Genomic DNA, 13,304 nt, shown 5'->3' on the forward strand with positions numbered 1-13,304 from the left:
GAAAATAGAAAATAGAAAATAGAAAATAGAAAATAGAAAATAGAAAATAGAAAATAGAAAATTGAAAATAAAAAATAGAAAATAGAAAATAGAAAATAGAAAATAGAAAATAGAAAATAGAAAATAGAAAATAGAATATAGAAAATAGAAAATAGAAAATAGAAAATAGAAAATAAAAAATGAAAAATAAATCATAGAAAATAGAAAATAGAAAATAAAAAATAGAAAATAGAAAATGAAAAATGGAACATAGAAAATAGTAAATAGAAAATAGAAAATAGAAAATAGAAAATAGAAAATAAATAATAGACAATAGAAAATAGAAAAAAACATAACAGAAAACAAAAAAAAGAAAGCAGCAAACAGAAAACAGAAAACAGAAAACAGAAAACAGAAAACAGAAAACAGAAAACAGAAAACAGAAAACAGAAAACAGAAAACAGAAAACAGAAAACAGAAAACAGAAAACAGAAAACAGAAAACAGAAAACAGAAAACAGAAAACAGGAAACAGAAAACAGAAAACAGAAAACAGAAAACAGAAAACAGAAAACAGAAAACAGAAAACAGAAAACAGAAAACAGAAAACAGAAAACAGAAAACAGAAAACAGAAAACAGAAAACAGAAAACAGAAAACAGAAAACAGAAAACAGAAAACAGAAAACAGAAAACAGAAAACAGAAAACAGAAAACAGAAAATAGAAAACAGAAAACAGAAAACTGAAAACAGAAAACAGAAAACAGAAAACAGAAAACAGAAAACAGAAAACAGAAAACAGAAAACAGAAAACAGAAAACAGAAAACAGAAAACAGAAAACAGAAAACAGAAAACAGAAAACAGAAAACAGAAAACAGAAAACAGAAAACAGAAAACAGAAAACAGAAAACAGAAAACAGGAAACAGAAAATAGAAAACAGAAAACAGAAAACTTAAAACAGAAAACAGAAAACAGAAAACAGAAAACAGAAAACAGGAAACAGAAAACAGAAAACAGAAAACAGAAAACAGAAAACAGAAAACAGAAAAGAGAAAACAGAAAACAGAAAAAAGAAAACAGAAAACAGAAAACAGAAAACAGAAAACAGAAATCAGAAAACAGAAAACAGAAAACAGAAAACAGGAAACAGAAAACAGAAAACAGAAAACAGAAAACAGAAAACAGAAACCAGAAAACAGAAAACAGAAAACAGAAAACAGAAAACAGAAAACAGAAAATAGAAAACAGAAAACAAAAAAAAACAGAAAACTGAAAATAGAAAACAGAAAACAAAACGAAAAAAAAAAACAGAAATCATAAAACAGAAAACAGAAAAAACAGCAAACAAAGAACACAAAAACACAAAAACAAAAAACATAAAAAAAAACAAAAAAAAAACAGAAAAACAGGAAACAAAAAAAAACAGAAGAATAGAAAACAGAAAACATAGAACAGAAACCCGAAAACAGCAAACAAAAGACATAAAAACACAAAAACAAAAACAAGATAACAAAATATAAAAAAAAAACAGGAAACAAAAAACAAAAATCAGCAAAAACAACAAAAAAAGGAGAAAACAGGAAACAAAAACAGCGAACAGAAAAAAAGATAGAAGAAAACAGCAAAAAGAGAACAGAAAAAAAAACTGAAAACAGTAAACAGAAATGTGAAAACAGACACCAGAAAACAGCAAACAGAAAACAATAAACAGAAAACGGTAAAAAAGAAAACATAAAACAGAATGATTTAAGAACAGAAAACAAAAAACATAAAAAAGAAAAAGGAAAACAGAAAACAAAAAAAAACGAAAGCCAAAAAAATAGAAAAGTAAATAGAAAATAGAAAATAAAAAATAGAAAATAAATAATAGAAAATAGAAAAAAACATAACAGAAAACAAAATAAAAAAAAAAAAAGAAAACAGAAAACAGAAAACAAAAAAAAACAGAAAACTGAAAATAGAAAACAGAAAACAAAACGAAAGAAAACAGAAATCATAAAACAGAAAACAGAAAAAACAGCAAACAAATAACACAAAAACACAAAAACAAAAAACATAAAAATAAACAAAAAAAACAGAAAACAATAAACAGAAAACAGGAAACAAAAAAAAAACAGAAGAATAGAAAACAGAAAACATAGAACAGAAACCAGCAAACAAAAGACATAAAAACACAAAAACAAAAACCAGATAACAAAATCCAAAAAAAAAAACAGGAAACAAAAAACAAAATTCAGCAAAAACAACAAAAAAAGGAGAAAACAGGAAACAAAAACAGCGAACAGAAAAAAAGATAGAAGATAACGGCAAAAAGAGAACAGAAAACAAAAAACTGAAAACAGTCAACAGAATGAGAAAACAGACACCAGAAAACAGCAAACAGAAAACAATAAACAGAAAACGGTTAAAAAGAAAACATAAAACAGAATGATTTAAGAACAGAAAACAAAAAACATAAAAAAGAAAAAGGAAAACAGAAAACAAAAAAAACCGAAAGCCAAAAACATAGAAAAGTAAATAGAAAATAGAAAACAAAAAATAGAAAATAAATAATAGAAAATAGAAAATAGAAAAAAACATAACAGAAAACAAAAAAAAAAGAAAACAGAAAAAAGAAAATGAAAAACAGAAAACAGAAAACAGAAAACAGAAAACAGAAAACAGAAAACAGAAAACAGGAAACAGAAAGCAGAAAACAACAAATAAATAATAGAAAATAGAAAATAGAAAATAGAAAATAGGAAATAGAAAATAGAAAATAGAAAATAGAAAATAGAAAATAGAAAATAGAAAATTAAAAATTAAAAATAGAAAATAGAAAATAGAAAATAGAAAATAGAAAATAGAAAATAGAAAATAGGAAATAGAAAACAGAAAACAGAAAACAGAAAACACAAAACACAAAACAGAAAACAGAAAACCAAAAAAAAACAGAAAAAAGAAACAGGAAACAGAAAATAGAAAACAGAAAACAGAAAACTGAAAACAGAAAACAGAAAACAGAAAACAGGAAACAGAAAACCAGAAAACAGAAAACAGAAAACAGAAAACAGAAAATAGAAAACAGAAAACAGAAAACAGAAAACAGAAAACAGAAAACAGAAAACAGGAAACAGAAAACAGAAAACAGAAAATAGAAAACAGAAAACAAAAAAAAAACAGAAAACTGAAAATAGAAAACAGAAAACAGAAAACAAAACGAAAGAAAACAGAAATCATAAAACAGAAAACAGAAAAAACAGCAAACAAAGAACACAAAAACACAAAAACAAAAAACATAAAAAAAACAGAAGAATAGAAAACAGAAAACATAGAACAGAAACCAGAAAACAGCAAACAAAAGACATAAAAACACAAAAACAAAAACCAGATAACAAAATACGAAAAAAAAAACAGGAAACAAAAAACAAAAATCAGCAAAAACAACAAAAAAAGGAGAAAACAGGAAACAAAAACAGCGAACAGAAAAAAAGATAGAAGGAAACAGCAAAAAGAGAACAGAAAACAAAAAACTGAAAACAGTAAACAGAAATGAGAAAACAGACACCAGAAAACAGCAAACAGAAAACAATAAACAGAAAACGGTAAAAAAGAAAACATAAAACAGAATGATTTAAGAACAGAAAACAAAAAACATCAAAAAGAAAAAGGAAAACAGAAAACAAAAAAACCGAAAGCCAAAAACATAGAAAAGTAAATAAGCAAAAATCCATGACAAAATGTTTAAAATAAAGAATTAGAGTAATAAGACAGTAACTACAAAAATGTTTATAATACTAGAAAACTTTTTATGCATATGTTATAATTCCTAAGATTGTGATTTTTTTCGATTGTGATTTTCTGGTTTGAAGGTTAATTTAGTTTTATGACACATTACGTGATATGAAACTTTTAAGATGATTCATTGATATTTGCTTAACTGACGCGAGGAAGAATCAAGTATATTCCAGTTGGAGAATATTCGGATTCCACACTTATAACTTTGTATCATAAAAGGCTGCTACAATAACAATCAACGAAGTGTTACAGAGAGTTGAGTATTTATTCTTGGTATGAAGTGATGGCATTCGAAGAACATATAGATAAATAAAATTTTAGAGCAAGGGCGTTGAACTTTTCCATTCACTTTTGTGAAAAGGACGATAGTTGATTTTTTTTCTGTATGGACTTTCTCACTGCGACCAGAATTGTTGTGCTATTGTGAGATATGCCCGGGTATCTGCTGTATCCCGCACTCCTATTATAAGCAATACCGCTTTTGAGAAGGGGCATGCTCATTATTATTATTTTTTTTATCAAGTGCTTGTGTGAAATGTGATTTTACCTTATCTTTTACACGCTTACTGTTTTACTATACCGAGGCTCGTTCCTCCAGCCAAATATCACCAATTATGATTCCCTGGAGAAGTTTCGTCGTGCGTCCTTCTGGCCAGTTTTATTGATAAGAGGGACTTATTTTTGTTAAGAGGAAGTCACGCAAAGGTATTGTAGATTCCAGCGTAAAGGAAGGGTAACTGGTGGGGAGCCTGAGAATAAACCCATGCTTAAGTTCTTTTTGACATCGAACGGCTTGGTTCTACTAAGATTCGAACCCACGACCATTTGCTTGACGAAGCGGACTCTGTAACCTTGCGGCTACGCAGTTCCTTTAGTTGATACTCTACCGTTAAACTTTCCATGATCAATCACAATAGCCCATGAGCAGAAGATAACTGTGTAAATCGGTTTATATCAGACAAATTAAATTGCGATTTATACCAATAATGACTACTCATTCCTAATTGCATTTCCGCAACTGTAGCAGCAATCAGGATAATAAATAATCGGATTAATTATCCCTAAGCCCGGAAAGAGAAATAACGAACCACATGCAGTCGATAGGTTCCATTCGGATCTATAAGTTATAGTGGCAGTTATATTATCGAACTTTTCCCGTCAGACACTTTGCGCTGCTGAAAATACTTGAAAGTTAAACTTAAACCTTGTTATATGAACCAAAATTTTCCAAAAAGGAAAGGGATAAAATTAGACTAAAATTCAAAATGTTCACACCCATCCCAATCTATTGCTATCCAATAAAATTATCCGTCGATTATAATTACAAACAATTCCGCCCAATGAGTAAGCAAGTATAACCGCAGTGACATTTGAGCCAACCAAGCTCGTTAACATTTCCTGGCAGGTGTAAGCCGGCTGGGGTAATTGTGCGTCCTCACTCCGAATATCTCTCTTTATAGGATCGTCGGGCATAAAATCCCGATAAGCATCCATTATGTAACATTGCAGCGGAACGCTGTATAATATTACGCACCTGTACACCGATGGGTATTCGCCAGCCAACCGTAAAAAGACCATGATGCTGAACGAATTCCCACCCCATCTGGCCGCCAAGGGTGGTACCGAATCCTCGAACAATAGCAGGAAAATTATCGCACTCAGCCCTGTTCGAAAAGATAACAATAAAAGCAAATATCCAGCTGAGCACGATCGTCGCCAAGTGAATAAGCAGCATCCACCACAAATGAACAGTAGGACATCCAATTGCAATAATAAACCTTATCAAAACAATAATTATTATTGCGGTAGTGTGGATATGAACCGTACGATTAGTTTGAGTAAACGCAGAATGCTCCAACATAGTCAAGCAGTGGTTGCGGTTCCGCAAATTAAAATCGTAATCGATGATACTGAACAGAAACGAGCCAGCCGATGTTCGGGGTGCGTAAGTAATCGACGACAGTGCATTTCACGGCCTAGTACTGACCAGCGCCAAGTGGAAGTGGTTTCCTCGCCGAGTTTGCTAACCCCAAGCAGTCCACCGGCCTCCTTTTGGGGGTTTGGATTCGGTAACGGTGACCATAATGGGGGCACACCAACAAGTGAAGATGATTCAAGTTATGTGGTGGACTTTGAACTCGATGAGGTGATTCCCGACGAGGAAGTGGACGATGATAATAGTGAAACGGGTGATAATCCTCGCTATCGTCATCAGCTGATGCTACGGTACGGTTCACTGATGGACGAAGATGAAGAGGAGGAAGAAGAGGAGGATGAAGCCGGAAACGACAACGGACACCCAAACCGCAGGTTTGAGAGGATAATTACGTGCTACAGAACAGTACGCTTACTAACTAGAGTGGAATGTTGATCCTTAACTTTCTAACACCGTTAAACCAGCTTATTACTAATTCCGTAAATTACACGTTGAGTAGTGATTTTGCATTCAATATTGATACCATACGTTATCTTTAACCTAAATTGAATTGCAAAACACGCTTCGGTGTGTTTCAATAAGAGCATTTGAATGGGATAATTGCAAATTTACTGCCCAATAGAACAAAATTATTAGCTGTTCCAAAGTCAGTTTGAATTGCATGAAAACCATGTAAATCATATAAATATTTAACAGCTTTATACGATAATATAACAATTACAAATGTAACCTCTATTTGAATATGAAAAATGAGTCATTACATCTCGGGTATCCAATAAATAATTGGGAATTAGCATTAGCAGCAAAGCAGATGTCCAATTTGATATGACTGAAATAGTCCCATAAAATTTGATTTGAAATTGATTAAAGTTGATTTTTGAGTTGAAAATTTCGAAAGTTCTTGCCGTTTTGTTGAATATAGGCGAAAGGGGAAGGGGTTAGACTGGGACATGGATGGATTTCAGGAAAATGTATTTGAGGGACAAGTAGGGTAGGTCATGGCACGCCAAGACTTCGCAAACAGGAACAGCTGGCCATCTTCCCTCGGCCTGAAGGGAAGCTATTAATTTAGACCTGGCGTCACTGTGTACAGAGCATGAGCAAACAATGTGCTCTATGTCGTGATAACCTTAACCAGAGGCACAGATTTCACTTTCCTCGAGCCCAACAAGACGGAGATGCGCGTGAAATCTATAGAGATTGGACATTAGCCGGTAAATCACGCAAATGAAATCTGAAAAGATTTTTCGGATAACTGAGACTGTCCGAAAAGATGAAATAATGGTCCGTGCGCATTTTTTCGATAACTCCTAGGGTATACTGAGTTGTTGCTAATTCTGCGACGCAATCAGAAGCAGGATTATCGAGCTTATTGGGGACGGTTAAATTATTATTGAAGATACCGAAGCCAGTGGACCCATCGAGAAGAGATGTATTGTCGCAGTTGATGTTTCGATATTTATTGAAAAAAAAAAATTGGGGATCAGCTGCACGCGTAAATGATCGAGATTCCACGAGTTTCTTCTACCATGGATGTATCGAAAAATACAGTAGAACTAGAAGTATTTGATAACTTGACACGATTTGGAATATTCGAAGAAGGGTTAATATTTTGAGACATGTGATTGAAATACAATGTAATAAAATGGGTATGAGATTTACGTTCGATTAACCTTTCAAAATTATTCATCACTGGTCGGTTCAAGACCTCACGCTTCATAAGTATAAGAGAAGACAGGCTCCAGAAACGGTTTTTAATGGTAGTACTCCAGCTAAGACCTCCAAACTAATCATATGAGTCGACTGCATGCAACCTGAGACGATACGCAAACAACGATATTGTATTCGCTCCAGTTTGATCAAATGTGTGTTTGCTCCGGAGCGGAAGCAGAAACACCGTACCCAATTACAAACAATATTGTTGTTTGGTAAAGCCTTATAAGGTTACCTGGGTGGACTCTCCACCACGATCCGGTTACTGTACGAAGTGAATTCACTCTTTGTTGGCATTTTTTCATCAGATACTTAATGCGACAACCCCAGGTGCTTTTAGAGCCGAACCAGATACCAAGTTACTTGTGTACCAGAACCTGAGAAATCGGTTTACCCATTAATTGCGGCTGGAGCTGAGCAGGTTCACGCTTTCTAGAAAAAAAAACTACTATCTCAGTCTTTTCCGCAGAGAATTCGATACCTAGCTGTAAAGCCCAAGCAGACAAATTGTCTATGGTATCCTGCAACGGTCTTCGCAGATCGGCAGCTCTGGTTCCTGTGATAGAAACCACGCTGTCGGCTGCAAGTTGCCTTATCGTGCATGAATTTGCCAGACATTCGTCAATGTCATTAATATGAAAATTGTAAAGAAGGAGGCTTAAACATGAGCCGGGGAAAATCCAAGTAGCTAATTCGAAATGGTGTCATTTCACTATGCGAAATTGTGCAATAAATTGCTTAAAATTGGTAAAAATCCTTGTTAGTGAAGTTTTCCCGAAAGGATGTCATTAGAATTCCGCCCCCTAATGACCAAGAACACAGATGCCATGCTTCTGTTCTGTTGAAAGTAACGCAAGACACTCATTCGTCCCTTTGGCTCGGCGGAAACCAAAATGAGTATCCGACAGTAGATCATTAGTTTCTATTTAATAGTTCAAGCGACGGAGTATCATTTTCTCCATCACTTTCCGGATACATGACAACATTGCAATTGGTCTATACGAGTTGTGGTTGGAAGTAGGTTTTTCCGTATTTCGGGTGACAATTATTTTCACTTGTCTTCAGTCCTACATTTTGCTTTATTCGTTGACGAATCGACGCCGCGTTTTTTAGCTGAGCTTTTAAACTTGGTCTCAAGCTCCGAATACCGACTGAAGTCATCGTGTTAGCCTTGCTCCCGAAAGGCCTTAAACGCGTCGGATTTTTCCGCCTAGACATCGGAACACTCTTTGTCCCACCACGGTGTGGGAAGCCATCTCTAAATCTTCCCGCCAGGATATCGTTTCGTTTGGGCTTGCAACGCGGCGTCGAGAATCAAGCTCGCGAGGAGGTTGTATTCTTCAAGTGGTGGGAGATCTTGAATCAACTCGACGTCTCGTGAAATCTTTTCCTCGTATAACTTTCAATCGATATTTCATGTGAGGTCATACGGAATAATAATTGAATGTGCGCAATTCGATCCATTTGTAATTTAAATTAGGCAGATGATCGCTACCGTGGAAATCCAGAATTACCTTCCATGTGCAATCCAGCCGTAGCGATGTCGAACATAAGGATAAATCTGAAGCGCTTAGTTGCGCTGGAGATTTTGGTACACGTGTCCCCATCATTTATTATTGTCATATCGAAGTTATCGCAAAGGTTGTAGATAAAGAGGAGCGGGTATCATTATAAGAGAAATCCCAAGCCACACTCATGAGAATTAAAATCACCCAAGTTTAGTCATGGCGTGAGAAGGAGAACTATTATATAAAAGAGCAGCCGTTGCCCAACCTGTGCTTTGGGGGAATACAAAGCTCTTTACCTTGTATTGTCATTCGACATGCGACAACTCCGATGCCTGAAATCGGGGGGAGGTAAATACCATAGAATGAACAGCAATTTTCAATCCCTATAAGTACTTCTCCGTAAAAGGGTATCTCGATCAGGGCGAAGAATATTAAAATCATGGAAGTTAAGGTCCGTACTTCAAGTGAGCCATTAGGTGAATCAATTTTGGGAATGATACTTCTTCAATTCCACTGTAAAACATAGTTAGAATCCTTAACTTGAGCGGATGAATTACCCATCGAAGGATACGATCGCTGCAAGGAGGGGCCATTTAGCAGTCAACTGCTTCAAAAATTTTTCAACTGTAGTTAGAAACGCCAGCAGAAGACTTTTAAGGGGATCAGTTATGTTGAAATTTCCTAAAATCCAGTCCACAATATCTGAAAACTTTAGCAGTCCAGATTCTGGCTGAGTCTTGAATGGAAAAGGAACATTTGGGCAATTTGATGTTTCTGGAAGTGCTGGAAACTCCATGCGGGAATTTAGTCTAGCCAACACCTGGAGGAGTTTGCTTCAGATTTTCTCCAGCACTTTTTTGTTTGAAAGTATTTGCCATTTTAGATGGGGACCTCCTGTGACCTTTCCTGGGAATTCTAGGAGGCGGAAGGTTTTTTTTCGCTTTCTAGACTTCCTGGGTTCAGCAAAAGTAGGTTCTCCAACTGAAACTACAGAATTAGACTCATCGGTCGACAACACCTTAAAAAGATTCGGGGAAACCAGTTTGGTGGCAGCGGCCTCCCAAAGCATTTCTGTAGAAATGCGCTTAGAGCGCTCTGTCAGAGACCGCTTGATTTTGTCTTGGTGCTGTTTGTACGCGGGGCAAGCGTCTGCCCACAACAGAGGCATTTTTCAGCACTCTTATTGCAGGCGTTATCCGCATGTTGCTCTCCGCATTTACCGCATCTTTCCTTATTGCCGCAGTTTATGGCCGAATGTCCCAACTGGTTGCATTTGAGGCAGTGCATCACCCGCGGCACAAGCAAGCGCACGGGTTGACGAACCTTATTCGCGAGTACATAGCTCGGCAGTGCAGACCCGGTGAACGTCACCCGAAACGAGTCTGATTGAGTGTAAGTTTTTGCACCCTTGTCGAGCGATACTGAGTACAATTGCTTGCAATCAAGTATCTTTACCGGCTTAAGACTGGAATCCCTGAAACGGCCGGTTTCAGTCTTCAGCAGGTTCTCGACGGTCAAACTCGAGTCGGTGACCGTCACCGTCGATCTTGACTGCGCGAGCTAGTATGTACACGTTATACCCCAGTGTTAAAAGATCACAAACAGCAATCTTGTTTGAGACTTGACACTTAAACACACAGTCTTTTTGGGCGGACTTTGTTAATCTGCATTGTATTCAATGCCTTTACTTTAGGCCGGAAAAATGCAGCCCGGGGGCCCGTTCGTAATCCTTCCGAGTACAGTTTTACCCGATAGATCGGGTTTTGTGCGGCTGCCTTTGCTATCCGCGGCATTTTGAACCCGCCTGGATCGGACTGGGAATCTATCAAGATTCCGTCTCCTAAATCGTAGGAGTCAGTTTTTTCTTCGTCCATGTTGGACGAGAGAAGCCAACCTGCAGACCCAAATATAAACCGATGATTTTCGGTTTTTGAGTTTAATTCTAACTCCGGAAATATCCATATTAGGTGATATTCGGTTATTTTTAGCTATTTTCCTAAAACCCAGCTGGTCTCGAAATACGATGCTGGCCTAACAAGCCAGTCGTCGTAGGTTCGAGTCCTGTCTCGGGAGAGATTGTTAGTGTCAGTAGAATCGTAGCGCTAGTCCCGCAATTGTCCTGGACACTAATCGGTTGGCTGCGAAGTCTGTGTATAGTAAACAGAAGGTCAAGTTCTGACTCGGAATGTAGCACCAAGGCTTTGCTCTTTTGCCTAAACCCCGATGTACCATCTTGAATTTTAAAATGGCGTCTAGAGTTGATTTCTAGCCTCAGGGCATCCTATTGAATTCGGAATTACCCATATTGGGTGGTATTCGACTATTCAAGCCGTTTTCCAGAAACCGGAAGTTATCAAAGTGAACTTCAAAATGGCGTCTGGAGTGACTTTTTGGACATTTGGAGACATTTTTCTGACTCCGAAAAGACCCACATTAGGTGCAATTTATTCATTTTATACTGTTTTCTAGTAACCGAAAGTCAACATCTTGAACTTCAAAATAGCGCCTGGGCTCGATTTCTGGTCTCTGGATATCATGCATCCCGAAAATACACATATTTTTTTTCTATTTGTAAAAAAGTATTGCTTATTGCTTCAGAAAAAATATTAACATATTATACAGAATCACATCTTATGTAAAACTCAAGCTCGCCAACATCGATTCTACCGTTAACTTCATTAACGTAGGTGATGTATAATATGAAGAGTCTTAATATCTGTCTACGTTCTATTAGGCGTATATTTACCAAGGCAGGCCGAATTAGATCGTCGAATGAAAGACGCCGCCACCTACCAAGTATAGAAGATATCTGTTGTTGCACTCACGCTCATGCGTGTGCTACACGAGCGCAGCCACTGAATTTATGCTCCAGCGATTCAACCGTTGCATTACAGTGAAGACAGTACTCACCGTCAGCTCGTTGGATGATTCGCATCATCCGTCTATGCTCCGTCTTCTCGTTTACGAACAGATAGAGGTTGCTACGCAGGTTTGACGACATCTGTTTGTTTGCTATGTTGGTCCATATTCGGCTCCAATTTTCACCTGGATATTTTCGCTCAACACGAGGCGTTTCAGTTCGTTCGAGGAACAGACGGTGTATCTGGCCGTGTGTTTAGCTCTTATAGTTGCAACCATGGATTTCAAAATTGCGCCGGCAATTCATTTCAGGTCTCTGGGCATCATTACGATTCCGGAAATATTCTTTCAAGGCGAGTATATTCTGTTGAAACCAATCATTTCAAACAATTTGCCTTTTGAATGAGAACGTATCCAATATCAGATTTGTCATGCATTTTCAGACTATAAACAAATCGCAAGATCAATTTTTGGAAGTATGTTTAATCAATTAGGAATTCATATGCCTGCAATGTTTAAATTCAATAAAAATGAGCATCAAATAAGCGAAACGAAGTTTGCCGGATCAGCTAGTTGTTTTTTTTTTTTTCAAATGTGTATTTTCCATGCCTGGTATTTAAAATAATTCTAGAGTTCCTTAACATACATGTTAGTAATTTAGGAGTTACTTTTTTAATTTTTTTTCTGTGTGGACTCATCACCGCAACCAAAGAACATTAGATCTATTGTGATATTACCAGGTGTTTTCTGTACTCCGCACTTTATATTATTGGCAGCATCACTATTGAAGCAAGTGAAACGCTTATCATTCATATCCGTGCTTGTGTAAGTTTTACCCTTTCCGTTTCAAGCTTACTGCTCTACTAGACCGAGCCGCTGTCCATCCAAACAACATCGCCTAGTTACAATTTCCTGGAGAGAACTTTCATAAGTCACTCAGACCGGTTTTATTATACCAAGGGACTTATTTTTGCGAGGAGGAGAGTCAACAGGGGTACTATAGAATTCAGATTGACGGAAAGGTATGTGGTGGGGAGCCTGAGAAAAATCCATGCTAAAGTTCTTTGACAACCAAATGGCCTGATTCTCCTAACATTTGAACCTACGACCACTCGCTTATGAAAGCGGACTCTGTAACATTGCGGCTCTTGGAGCTCCCCTACATTTTTCGTAACTCAACCTACTCAAAATTTCAATCTTTTTGTACGTTATCGGAGTAAATATTGAATCGTCATCGGAGCAAATATCTCATGAAGAATGTACGGTCGGTTGTTTAACCCGTAAAGACCCGGGACGGAACTTGTTTTTTGAAAATGCTCGTTCTCAGCACTGGAACGGCCGATTTGGGAAAACTTGGAATTTTATTCAAGGGGAATAGTTGCTCTAAGTTTTGGTTAAAGTGCCACCCCTCTGGACCCCTCCCCGTTTTTGTGAAACGCAAATATGTCTGTGTTTTTTTTCTAATTTTCCAAACAGATTGAGTAAACACTGGGAATTTTCATACGTATCAATTGCTCCATGTATCAAATCAT

At 36.5% G+C, this 13,304-nt stretch overlaps 1 protein-coding gene across 28 annotated transcripts in view; it reads left to right on the forward strand.

The window, feature by feature from the left end:
• Window positions 1-13,304, forward strand: part of LOC129725096 (potassium voltage-gated channel subfamily KQT member 1-like) — a 612,086-nt gene that overhangs the window by 408,090 nt on the left and 190,692 nt on the right. For 3 of the 28 annotated variants that reach the window (XM_055680523.1, XM_055680524.1, XM_055680525.1), the window contains exon 1: window positions 2,583-6,066. The exons of 12 other annotated variants lie outside the window; for them this stretch is intronic. In XM_055680523.1, coding sequence (XP_055536498.1) covers window positions 5,333-6,066 — 734 coding nt within the window. In that variant the 5' untranslated portion in view covers window positions 2,583-5,332. Of the gene's footprint in view, window positions 1-2,553; window positions 6,067-13,304 lie in introns of those variants that run through there. 13 more of the 28 variants (XM_055680526.1, XM_055680527.1, XM_055680537.1 and 10 more) reach the window with 11 other exon arrangements.

Source organism: Wyeomyia smithii, chromosome 2 (assembly GCF_029784165.1).
Source record: "Wyeomyia smithii strain HCP4-BCI-WySm-NY-G18 chromosome 2, ASM2978416v1, whole genome shotgun sequence".
NCBI classification, from domain to species: domain Eukaryota; kingdom Metazoa; phylum Arthropoda; class Insecta; order Diptera; family Culicidae; genus Wyeomyia; species Wyeomyia smithii.